Source organism: Rhagoletis zephyria, unplaced genomic scaffold (assembly GCF_001687245.7).
Source record: "Rhagoletis zephyria isolate East Lansing unplaced genomic scaffold, Rhagoletis_zephyria_1.1 Rzeph_scaffold_08136, whole genome shotgun sequence".
NCBI classification, from domain to species: domain Eukaryota; kingdom Metazoa; phylum Arthropoda; class Insecta; order Diptera; family Tephritidae; genus Rhagoletis; species Rhagoletis zephyria.
This window is the reverse complement of record NW_016165216.1, coordinates 14,748-28,433: the sequence shown is the minus strand read 5'-3', so window position 1 is coordinate 28,433 and position 13,686 is coordinate 14,748. Positions and strand designations below refer to the sequence as shown.

General features: G+C 35.9%; 1 protein-coding gene across 1 annotated transcript in view; it reads left to right on the top strand.

Annotated features, from left to right (window-relative positions):
• The first annotated feature begins 2,582 nt into the window (after positions 1-2,582).
• The window catches only part of LOC108374790 (EF-hand calcium-binding domain-containing protein 1-like), an 11,693-nt gene continuing 589 nt past the window's right edge, over positions 2,583-13,686 (top strand). The window contains exons 1-4 of the mRNA XM_017630811.1: positions 2,583-2,587; positions 9,540-9,885; positions 11,817-11,940; positions 13,252-13,611. Coding sequence (XP_017486300.1) covers position 2,587; positions 9,540-9,885; positions 11,817-11,940; positions 13,252-13,611 — 831 coding nt within the window. The 5' untranslated portion in view covers positions 2,583-2,586. The remainder of the gene's footprint in view (positions 2,588-9,539; positions 9,886-11,816; positions 11,941-13,251; positions 13,612-13,686) is intronic.

Below are 13,686 nucleotides of genomic sequence, written 5' to 3'. Positions count from 1 at the left end.
ATCAAAGAAAGAATGCATTAAAAAGCCTAGATTCAGAAGAAAAAAAAAGAAGTACGTAAATGTAAAACGATAATAAGTAATAAATATGTAATATTAGTGGAATTCACGCTTCTGTGTATTCGTTGTATCTTGTGTAATTGTATTGTTGCTAGCGGTACAATAAATACACATGCAACAACAACCACACACTCGTTCAGTTAAACTTACGCAAGATACAACGAATACACAAAAGCGCGAATTCCACTAATAACAAATCCAACTGTGAACATAAAATTACATGAACAAAAGTGGGAATAAAGATTACAAATAAACATTTAAAAATATACATATAACTCAATAAAAATTGCAAAATTAAAAAAAATGGCCTTTTATCTTTCGAAGAGTGTTAATGCCGAATTTCCATTTGTCATTTTTGCCATTTAATGCCTAGTGGAAATCCAGCATAAGAGTTATTTTGATATTTGTGGCCTAGTAATAATTGTATTGATCGAGGAAGTAGTATATAACTAATGCAAGTTATTGTTGTTTTCCACAACATCTTTTCATAAGAAATAGCCTCAAGCTCAATACAATCGTTAAGTACAGAGATGGGCAAAGTGGCTCCCAGGAGCTTTTTGCACTTAGGAGCCGGCTTGGCACATTTAGGTGGTAGATGAGGGATAACATCAAGGGCCAGCATGAAGGGTTGAGGAGCGTATTCAAATTTCTTGTACTCCGACTCTCATTACAGATATATATGAAGCTTTTAGGGCCGGTTGTTCAATGTCGGGTTATCACTACCACTACACTATCAACGATTTCGACATCATGCATGCAACATGTGATCGATCGATCGATTTGTGCTAATCAGACATTGAACAACCGGCCCTTAATGTATTTTGTGCATGCCTTTTACCCTGAGAACTGATTTAGCTCTTGCTCAGCACTTGCTGGCTCTTTGACGGCTTTAGGGCCGTTTACTCAATATATGGTTAACACTAATCTCCGTTTAAACATCATTATCGACGTGTTCGGACGTGTTTACCGGAGATTAGTGTTAACCAGACTTTGAGTAACCGGCCCTTAAGTGCCAAAAATCTGCCCATCCCTGCTTAAGTAAGTAGTATATTAAGAATGTTTTTTTTTTCTATCCTATCCTATTGAAAAGTTTAAACCCACTTGTAATTTTTTTTTTGTTAATTGCAAAATTCTCAGAAATATCTTAAATTGCTCCGAATTCGAGAATTTTATAAGGAATTTAGTCGGCTACCTTTCAGAACATTTTCATCCAAAAATTTCCGGAAAAAGAGTCATATGCCTAATGTACATACTTTAATTCGTCTTTATCCGATCCCTTGAGTATGTATAAGGAAAACGTTCATTTAGGACTATGGACTTCATAGAGGCCTGAAAAATCTTCTAGGTGGGAATTTATATTTTTCAGCTACGCCCAAGTTTTTACGTTACTGACCAATAAATATGAAAAATTTTTTTATTTTATGTCAGCATAAGCGATTGGTTTTTTTTTTATTCAAATACAAAATTTTAGAATTCTTTTATTGTCCATTGAGACGGAACAATTTTTTAAAGATATTAAAAAAGTGAAATTAAAACAGGATTTATAACAGCGTATAAATGTGTTTCAGTTGTTCACTTTTTTCATTTCAAACTAAAACATCACCACAACTGGTAACTGGTAATGAATGATTCATTTCATTGGCTTAACTTCCCGGCAATCAATACATTGTTGAGCATAGCGCTGCTATGAAGTTACTTAGTACTTTTTTTTTAGTTTGCAACTAATGAGAGCTATTCGTTTTGTCAATAGCGTTGTTTGGTTTGTTGCCCTGCATTACTTCGCATTCTATTGTCCTGTTGGCAGCTACTGCAAAAAAGCATCGACTTTGCTTTCCGTCCTACCTTAACTCCTTTAATGGTATTTTGTTAGATGCAAAATTTGTCCTACTTGTTAACTTCAAATTTGTTGCAGTGTTGGCGTAGCTGACTAGCAGGTAGTTGAATTCCATGGAAACTATTGAACTTTGTTTATTTTCTGCAAAAGTAGGTTTTCGATTTTGGCGTCCTGGAGTGTAAAGGAATTTTACTAAAATAGTAGAGTAAAAAAATTAAAATAAACTTTTAGGAGAATGGGTAGGTTTTCTAGTTGGACTAATATAAAACTTTTGGTGTTTGTGGGTGTGTTTATTAAAAACATTAATATTAATTCTTTACATATATCATTTACAATCGTGTTTTGCCTTTGGCAGTTTTTTTGTGACGCAATGAAGTGCTCGTGTACATCCAACATATGTATCTGCTAAACAGTGTGTAACAAAAAATATGTTTGTCTCGCGTTTGAAGTGTTCAGCTTTATGCAATGGTGCTCACTAATAATAATTTCAATAATTTATACTTCCTTTGGTGGGATATTATAGTGTTACGGTACGGTTACGGTATTTTTGATTCATTAGTAAGTTCAGAGAGCTATCTCGGTTGGCCCAGCTGTAGGCTGCCCGTTTCGTGTCACATATTGCGGGGATCTAGTGCCCGAAACCTCTTTAGACCTTTAAGTTATGAAAAACGTAACATCCCATGTGCAATTTTTCAAGTATCTGCAGAAAAGCAAAAATTATACGACGCCTTTGAACCGTACAAGCATGGTAAAGTAAGAGATCAAACTAGTTTATAAAAGTATAGCGACAGAGAACGCAGTTCCTGGCTTTGACTTTTTGTGAAATTTGGTACATACCTTTATTTCCGACGACAATACAATTATGTATATTCGAAATTATTGTATGTAAATCCAAGATGGCCGCCACCACACAATGGCGGATTACGTATTTTTCCCAACCCTATCAATATCGGTATCAAATTAAAAGACTTGACTAGTAGAATACAAGTTACTATCAAAAATGATTGGCACCGCAAAATCGCGTATCTAGGTATCTAATCAAAACAAAGGACTTTGTCAACTTAGGTTCGTCAACTTAGTTTAATGTATTGACTGTTTAAACTCCATGATCCGCCATTTTGTTTGGGACACCAAAAAAATATATAATCCGCCACATATTCAAGTAAGCTGTGCTATTAATGTAGTGTTGAAGAAGAATCCTCTTGCCTTGTTATTATTACTGTAGCGTAATAATATCACTGTAGAAACGCTTAAATGGCACACAAAAAACAAAACCAAGACACGTAAACTTAATTTTGGGTCGTAGATTACGGATCTATATCTGTTTTTTTAGACCAGTTAATTTCCCATGATATTTTCATTTTAAGTTTGCATTATGAATGAAAAAAAAATCAAACTTTAACATCAAAAATGTTACTCGCAGCAAAGTTGCAAATGGTCAAATGAAAATGCGCAATAATTTCTTTACAAAATGTCTCTATCCAATTTTATATGATTTGATTGTACATGGCGTATGAGTAACATTCTTTCCTAGTCATATTTCATAGAATAGAAATTATTACGTATTTTCATTTGACCATTTACAACTTTATTTATCAATCAATTTTCTTCGCTAATAGCTTGATGTTTTTGTAAAAGAACAGGCTTTAACACAAATCAAAAGAATTTACAAAAAAAATCTTTTATTTTTTTCCTGTTTAAGTTTGTATTTTTCATTAACAATGCAAGCTTAAAATGAAAATATCTTGCGAAAATTACCGGATTTAGAAAAACGGTATACAGGGCCGTAATCTACGTTCCAAAATTAAGTTTACGCGTTTCAGCATTTTTATGCGTCGTAATAAAGTTAGCAATAACAAGAATAAATTACCCATATTTATTTTCTATTTCATTCACTTCGAAATTTATTTATAGCAATTTAATTCTCGAACTCCTCCAATCAAGTAAACTTTTAACACTTTCAAATTTAATTACCTAATCCGGTACAATTTGAGCGATTTATTTTCACACTTGGTCTTCAACTTTGCTAATTAATTCATACACTCTTCAGCAAATTTCTACAATACCTTGAACAAAAATACAATACCACTTCCGAGTGCTTTTCACACTTCAAGAAGGAAATCCTTTGGCGGCACGGCATAGTTGAAACTAGCCAATGGGAAGTCAGTTAACGAAGCACTAATGTAAAAGTTTCGCCAAAGTAGTGAATGTTATGCGTGCCAAAAAGTAATGGTGTTAATGCTATTAGAAAAGTTTTTAAACTATGGCAGTGTGAAACCAAACACTTGAATGCATTGTAGAGGAAGTACCTAGAGAAAGAGCGAGGTGGGGGGCGGTTTGGAAGAAATTAAGGTTATAAAAAGTTAAGATCTCTATCATATAAATGTTAGTTATATGAATACTTTGCTGATGAGTTACTATATTAATTAAGGCCAGTATTTAGCTCTCAAGAAAGCGGTTAAGAAAAATATTGCTATTATTTTGTGTGTGTCTCTAATACCATGTTCTGACCGATATCGAAAACATGTTTTCGTTGCTAAAACTGGTTTTCGACCTAAAACATGTGTTTTCGTCCATGTAAAATCTGTCAAACGAAAACGAGTTTTCGCTGAAAACTACTTGAAAACTCACGTTACACTCATTCCAATCGGTGTCTTCACTAGTTTTTTTTCGATTATTTATCGAAGTGGAAGTCGTATTTTCTCATCTTTAATACGCTATTTCGTATTTATTTATTTATTTTATTTATTTATTGTTAATTGGCTGGCCAAACTAAAATAAGAATGAAAGTAAGAGGTTGCTAATGAAAAGAAAATGTGGGAAAAACATTTTGGTTTTGTATCTGTGTAGCAAAACTGCAATCAGCGGATGTAAGAAATGTCAACGAAAACACTAACAGCCGGTGTGAACAGCCTTCAGCCCACAATTCCAAAACTCGTTTTCAAAGTGTTTTCGTTGTCGGTCAGAACATGGTATAAGGAATTTTGACATCTGATTGTTCGCAGCCTGTGACAGCCTGTTGCCTCACACTCTCCTCAAGAAATAAAGGAACGGGCATATATGTATTTCTGTTGCAAACATGGCTTGTCTTGTGCTCTTTTTTCGCAAAAGGGTTTAGAAAACCGTAGTAGAAAGCGTAGCAAATTTCTTAAGAGCTGCGTACTGCCTTTAGGAAATTTGACTTAAGAAAATTTCTTAGCCATTTCTTGTACGTCATTTTATATGGAGTTTTTTTTCTTATCTTGAGGTCTGCATACTGGCCTTTAGTAAATACTGTATATGAATACGTGTCTGTATTAGGGTGTTTCTTTTGATATCAAATAATTAACAGTTTTTTAATAAATCGGCTTTCTTCGGATAAGTGTATCAAGTCGTTCTAGGGGAAGTATTTATTTTGGAAAGCATTTCCGGTATCCCATGTCAAACGTGGTTTTGAGACAGATCGGTTTCGGTGATGTGAATCTTCATTTTGATTGAGAAAGCTTAATTGATATTTCTTATATTTTTGGGAAAAGCTTTTATCTATTTAAAGAAGTAAATATAATATAAATATAAACATAAGTAAGTCAAATGAAATAATAACACATTGGTATTAAACAAAAAGAACATATTTATTAAAAACATCTTAATGTATTTAAAAGAGGGACTTAAGTTAGATTAGGTTAGGTTGGCTAGACACTGCATGGCTTCGCAGAAACCATTTAGGCTCATGGTGTTACCAGAAAAACTACGACCAAATTAAATAGCTGTCATCAATCATTAAGACATCCAAAACACCATAGTCAGAGCAGATAAGTTTGTCACTCGAAGTATCGACCGTGAATTGTTGGTCCAAAAGTTTTAAATAAAAAATGATTTTATGCCTGACGAAGTTCGCCGGCTCCGCTGGTTTAATTATAATTAGGACCGGGACAAAACCTTTACAAAAAAACAAATTGAAATTGGATTTCTATACTTGTGATCCAATTTAACCGTTATTTTATGACTTTTATTTTTTCGATCACAACATCGATCACACATAAAAAATAAAATATTTAAAAATATATGTTTAACAAGTAAGAAAGTCTAAGTTCGGGCGGGGCCGAACATTAAATACCCGGCGCAAGTATTACATATATGCCTTTTCACCTTTCCGAAAGCTACCGCTACATGGTAAGCCGGGGTGTATCAATTTTGAATAAATTAGCGTCCTTAAATTTCGAAGTATTGACGTTTCGAGCATTTCTAAAATTTACCGTTATATGAAAAGCCGTAATTTTAGTCCGATTTCAATAATTTTGAACGTTTTGCTTTTATGTGGCAAGCACAATAACCATACCGAGTTTGGTACAAATTGGTAGAACGGTTACCGANACGGATGCGTCCTACGCCCGAAAGAAGTACACGTACCAAGTTTCGTTACGATATCTTAATTTTTACTCGAGTTATCGTGTGCACAGACGGACAGACGGACGGACGGACGGACGGACGGACAGACAGTCACCGCTTAATCGATTTCTCTTTTCATCCTGATCATTTATGTATACATTTGTCTATATCTATCTCGATTCGTTTTGCCTGTTACAAACAACCGTTATGTGAACAAAGTTATAATACCCTTGTGCACAAGTGCGCTCGGGTATAAAAATTGTTGAGACTAAAAACAAAATGATTGTCGTAACGATTCCACATTTAAGAGGAGTAAATTTTCAAATAATATCCGCTTACATGTTTGTGGCATTCACAAATTGTCATAAATTTTTTTATGATAAAAGTATTTTTACTTAGTTCGCAAAAACCGCGTCAAATTTTATATGTTTTGAAATTTATGACATTATATATCTTCAAACTGAGTTGGTGATCTTCTCTATGAATTTTATCATTGTTACAAGCATATAGACATACGTGATATATAATAAAAAAGAGACCAAGTTTAATGTTAGCCAACTGGTTCACACTTAAATGCGTATGTAAATGCAATTATCATTTTCCCCTCTTTAAAAAAGAATAAAAATTATCTTTACATAAAAATCATGTCAAAAACCAAATTTTGTCACACCCTAAGGCGCACTCCAAATAACATAAAAAACTAACATATGTACATACATCGCATAAACTGGCAAGCGTACTTGCATGCCAACAAGTTTGTAAGTATTTTTGTTTATTAACAACAAAGTTTACATCCATATGAGCTTGATTGTGTGTACATATGCCCACGTCAAGTGAATAACGCTACAGCGTAAAGCCGAAATAGTCAAAAAAAATTAATTGATATGACTGCTATGTAGGCTGACTAGTTCGAAATCTTGGAATGTTCCCGCAATGTCAAAGCAAACATTTAAAAACCAGCACTATAATTGATAAATAAAGAAGCCAACATTTTTCTCTGCAGCTTCCTGACACTTCTCATCGTACCAGTTGTTCTTTCGGGCTCGCTGAAATTCGACTACTTTTTCGGCGGCGGTACTTATTGAGCGGGAAATGTGGTTCCATTGCTCGCATATGCCGGTTTGTTGAAGAGTGCTCTCTGAGAGCAGGTGTGAGGGTCGAGTAGCGAATGCATTGGCTGTCTGTTGTGATTGCAGCTTTTCGACGTTAAGCATTCCTTGCATATTAGGGCGCACATTTTTTGCTGTACAGAGGCTGGTGCGTATCTTGGCTGCAACAAGGTAGTGGTCTGAGTCGATGTATGGGCCTCGGAGTGTACGTACGTCTAAGCCGCTGGAAGCACGCCTTCCGTGTATTACAACATGATCGATTTAGTTTCTCGTTTTTCAATCTGGAGACAGCCACGTAGCTTGATGAATCTTTTTATGCTTGAACCTAGTACTGCGCACTACCATTTTTCGGGCACCGGCGAAGTCGACCAGCCTCAGTGCGTTGCCGGACGTTTCGTCGTGGAGGCTGAATTTTACGGCGGTGGTTCCAAAGATCCCTTTCTTCCTTATCTTCCGTCGGGGCATGGGCGCAACTGAGAAAAATGTTGAAGAATCTCGCTTTCATGCGAATTGTGGCTAGACGCTCGTCCACCGGGGACAGTACTCGGCGATGTAGTCTCTCTCCCACCACAAATCCAACTCCGAATTTGCGCTCCTTTACATGGCAGCTGTAGTAGACATCGCAAGGCCCAGGCATTGCTTGCCTTGCCACGTTCAATACATTTCTTGAATTTCGGTGATGTCAGCTTTTGTCCTTACGAGGACATCAACCAGCTGGGCAGAAGCACCTTCCCCATTAACGGTCCGGACATTCCAGGTGCAGGCCTCCAAATCGTAGTCCTTTAAACGTTTGCCGTGGTCGTCATCATAAGGGGGGTATCATCCGGGGCTTTGCCTTGCTTCTTCACTGGAAGTGGTTTTTGCGTGGCGGGTACCAAACCCAGCGCACAACCCTTTGCTGGGATGGCGGGGGTTTCGCAACCAAATACGCGTTTATATAGCGAGCCGCTTGCTCCAAGACAGACACCGGCTTGCAGTCGCACCTACTGGTGAACAGACACAGATGCAGATTTCAGTGAGCCCTCAAACCGAATAAGTCGGAGTGGCCCCACCGAAGCTCCCTCTCTTTCTGCCGTGACCCAACGCCCCACTCGGATTGGTTACGGCATCTCGCACATGGGTTGCTCACGTTGCTCAGAGTGCGCGAACGAGGGCGCAAGAGTCGGGCTTGAGTATAGCCATGCAACTATAATTGCATACCCAGCACAACAAATATACCCCATTGCGACTAGTACAGAATGAATATGAAAAAAATCTGGCGGCGCTACATATTGAACTAACTACTCTACCAGTTCAGAGCTTTCACTGCGGGGCATATGTATATGTATGTGGATAACGATATGCATATGAGCATATGTAAGCATGTATGTATGTAGTCATGTGATGGAATCAACAAATTAATAGTATTATTCAAACATGCTGATTGCATATTTTTAGGCGGTAATATTTGAGTGATGTATATTTTTCGTAGGTTGGTGGAGAGGTGCGAGATCGAGCTAATAAAATCATTTACCTCTACTGCCATTCAATCGTCACGCTATACAAATGTCTTCATATGGCTAAGTTAGCATTGTGATTTAAGGGAAAAGGAATTCCACTAAATGTAGTAGGCATTTTAAGCAGTTAAGTGAACTATATGTATGTATGTATGTATACAAAAATGTACGTTTGCAGCTGGCTAGACATGTAAATAGTTAGTACGACGACTAAGCGAGTATATTAAGGGTGGCACGACTCGACGCGAAAGGAAGTTAGATATCAATCAAGCGCACAAAAAACCAGGCAATATAAGCTCCAACTGTTTACGATTAGAAATACTAAATATTTATGCTCACATGCATATGAAAAAATTAGCATACATATGTATGTATGTAGTATATGTAAGTTTTTGTTTGCATGCCTGTGGGGTAGGGCATTGAAGTTTTGCCTTACTTTTATTGTGTAAAGCATATTGTCTGGTGTCTGTTGTCTGCTGTCTATCGTCATTATTGCATGATTGACGCGCATTTAGCTAACAGTTGGTATTGTTGTTGTTGTTGTTGTTGTCCGCTAACTTCATTGACTTGCCAATTTTTTGCATTTTTTTTTATCTACATGTTATTTTTTCATTCACTACGAAGTAGACCTTCCCAAAACTGTTTCCCCTTCTTATATGTATTTCACCCTCATAGTGGTAACGCAAACGGCTTCAAGTGTGAATACAGCAGGTCGAACCGTCAACGGCAAAAACGGCACTGCACGGCCATCTAATGGTACACGACAACAGGCAAAGTCACCTGTTCCCGCCGCAGGTGGTGGCGCTAGCGCTGGCAAGGGTAAGTCTACAAAGCTAACCAGCCGTTGTATATTGAGAACGGTTACCGCATTTCTGGCGAGCAGCAAGCGCAACTCCAGCAATGCACAACAGCGCGCCAAACAGACGAATAAGCGACGTCGCCAACGCAAGATGGACGAGTTGAGCGGTAAATTGAATCCCAAATTGTTGGAGAATTTACGTAAAAAGACAAAGTTTAGCAAGTGAGTTGAAAAGTGTTTAAATGTTGAATTACTATGTAAATTTGTTATTGTGCTCTCATATGTGGCATATCCGGTCGTTTGCTGGAAGAATATCTTAACACCATTAATCAAACAATGCCAGAAAAGTGGTTTTAAAGTTTTTAATTGGGCTTTCAAAAAGTATAATCTTGAAATTTATCAAACCTCACTTTGGTTTCTGACCTTCTTATTATATTTGCTAAACAAGGTGGAAATGAGTAAAGCTGCAAGGATAAAGCGTTTCTCCTTGTGAATTAAAATGTAAAGATAGCGTGACGATTTTTTTACACCACGTAAACGAAGGTCTGACGTTAAATTGTCTCTTTGGGATACTTCCAGCAAACGAGCGATATGCAATTACTTAAAGAAAAGGAGAAAGTATGCAAAAAGCGACAGCATTAAAAAAAATGCAAACAAAATCGAAAAGCATACTGGAAAATGTTGTTATCTCCCATTTGCTACAAGTTTATAATGACTCTTTGTTAAGCAATGTCGAGTCATGTCGTATGAGTAACTTTTAATTACTTGGTGATGAGTTAATGTAACGTATACGCCCCGGTAAATGCACGTTACTGCAATGAGATTTGTACGTGTGTAGTATTGAGTGTAAATTTGCTTTGAAACAGTTGATTTCTATCTAGTATTGAATTTTAATTTCAACATACATACATATCGTTACCTTAATTGACAAAGGCCCTAGCCAACATCTTTTTCGAAACTGCGTTTCTCACAGATTTTGGTAGAATGTATTAAAATAAACCTTCAATAAAAATTTTCCAGTGTTATTACCACAAACAACGGAGTTGCATGCCACTTTTTAAAAAGCTCTACCTGTTTTTGATACCGATTTTATAATGTTTGTTGCTTCTCCTGTAAAATCAAAAATTTGTTGGCTAGGGCCTTTGTGAATTTAGGTGACGATATGTAGCAATAACAAAGGATTTCAGTGCGTGCAATCTTTTCGATTCATTGCGAAAAGAAGGAGTGTTACCATTGACTGTAAAACAGTTTGTTTGCATAAGTCTGAGCTCATATACATACACTGGCAATCAAAAGTGAGTGCATGGTGTTTTTTGTTAGATATTTGCAATGTTTTTCAAGTTAAACTTTTTTAATTATTCTTTTTTATAATAAAATGGTTCATGTTTTAATCGAAGCTAAATAAGTCAAACTTTCTAACTTTATACAGAACGTAGAAAAATTCAACAAATTTTCATCTAAATTTTGAACTTTTTAATCTGAATTTTTAGAAAAATTTTGGTTTCGCAGATAGATCGGTTATGTAATTCTAGTTGATGTTGTCACACAAAGCGGAGGGACCTACAGTTTTACGCCGACTCCGAATGGCGATTGTATTTTTTATGAAAGCTGTTTTTCATGGCAGAAATACACTCGGAGGTTTGCCATTGTCTACCGAGGGGCGACCGCTGTTAAAAAAAAAAAACCCTTTTTTCTATATTTTTTTGTTGCGATGTAGCTTTGACCAGGGCTTGACCCAGGCGCTGCGAAGTGGTAGCGCGCACTGTTAACCACTACACCACAGCGGCGGTCGCTAGAAAAAACATGAACAAAAATTATTGAGGTAATATTCCTTTCATTTAGGCCATAAAAAGATAAATAATACATTTTTTGTTGTTTTCAACATTACTGTACACATTCAAAACCAAGCTCAATTGAAAGAGCACACCTTCTGCCATAATGGGAGCATTTTTTATATTACATAACGTTCTGTTGCGGGGTATAAGGATTTATATGAACGACCCGTGACCTTTACACGCTGCCTAATATTTTCAAAGAAACAAGCGAGTATGAGTATGAATAACTTTTAATCGTTAGGCTTTATTACAGACTCGTGAAAAATTCAATAAATTAAAACTTATTCAACTCTCTTATATGTTTATTTCTTTTTAAAGGGATGAAATAGATGCTTTATGTCGAATTTATCGTAAACTTATATCGAATAGTCAATATGCCGCAAAAACATTGGCGACCGGCAGTTCGAGTGCAGCAATTGTAAAGCCACATGCAACAGTCGAGGTAAGATTTGTATGTTTACGTATATGAGCAAATCTTACATTGGTCGAAAATGGAGGTAGGTACAGCTATCTCAGTTATCCCCAGTTTTGTATAGAGAACAAACGAAATTTTATTTTTTCACAGTATTCCCTATGCACATGTGTATTACTTTCTTCAGGTATACAACAATTTTAGAATGAATTTCGAGTGCGGCAATAAAATTGTAAAAATGGAATTTTAGTTTCTCACAGTCATCTTTTACTCAATGTATTTTTTTTTTTATTATTTGGTTACACACTAGTTATAATACACTAGATCCGTTCGTTTTGGCTAGAAGAACATTTTCGCCATTTAATTTTTACATTGTGAGGTATCTTATATTATTAAAATTTAAAAAATCGTTAAATTTCCAAAACTACAAAATAGCTGCGACAGATAGTTTACATGCTATCATTTTTCTTAATTACGTGGCACACTCTTGCAACTTCACAGATATGTTTTATTAGATGCCGACATCCATTGCCTTTAATACTTCCCAAAGTTATTAAAAAACAAACATTATGGTTTTTTTTTAATGGTAATGGAAAAATAAGGAATTTCGGTACTTTTTCGCCTAGGTAAACGTTTTAAGGTTAAAATTGTTCAAATACTTGATTTATTTTTTTTGTGCCTGTTTTTGGAACTCCATTGATTAAAAAAAATGGAAGAAGAATGGTTTAGCTTTTTTATGCCGAGAGTAGGAAGTGACACTAAAAAAAAAAACTCGTGGGATTTGCTCATATGTATGAATATGAAGCAGACTTACAAAAGCGGTAGCAGCACTGCGCCTCGTTCGGTCTTTGATCGCTTTGCTAATCAATAAATTCCAATGATTTTTTTATTTTCACATATTTACGTACAAAAAAAGTCGGTACGGCACTGTTTTTCCATCGGAAATGTAAAATTTATTACATTTTAAGACTTCGGCCAAAATATTGCAGACAAATAATAAGATTTACGTTACCTGCAAGAATCTAATTTGTTTTTATTGTTGTTAAAATTTCTTCACATTTTTATGCTGATCTTTTAAGCTTTAACTCTTCCATCTTTTTGGAAAAGATATTTTGAAAAAATAATTTTATTTATAAAAATCTCGATTTTTGGTACTATTTTAAAATCGGTCAAGCTCAAGTAGATAAATCTTAATTTTTTTCGAAATATTTTAGCGGAAGTCTTAAAATATAATAAATTTTATAATACCTATGTAAATTCGCAACTTTGTTTTTTGTGAGGCACCCTAATGTACATATACATATGTATTTTGTTTTTCTGCTCTCCCTTCCCCATTTGCAGGGTGTCGATCGCATCGTCTTCCGCGAATTGCTGCACAGCACTTTCGATATTGTCACCGAAGAAATTTTAATGGAACGCATATTTTGTTGTTGGGATCGCGCTCACGAAGGTTTGCCATTGCGCTTGGATGGTTGGTTGACAGGCTTGTCGATTTTTCTGCGTGGTTCGCTAGCTGAGCGCGCTAACTTTTGCTTTCGTGTCTATGACTTGAACGGTGATGGCTTTATAACGAAAGATGAAATGTTTACGCTGTTGCGTAATTGTCTCATCAAACAGCCACAGGATGAGGATCCGGATGAAGGTGTTAAAGATTTGGTGGAGATCGTCTTGAAGAAATTCGATTTGGATAAGGATGGCAAGGTAGGAAAGAAGTGTTTTGATATCTTAAGTCGTTTAGTCGTTTCTTTGTTGTTTAATTTGAATTTACATATGTAT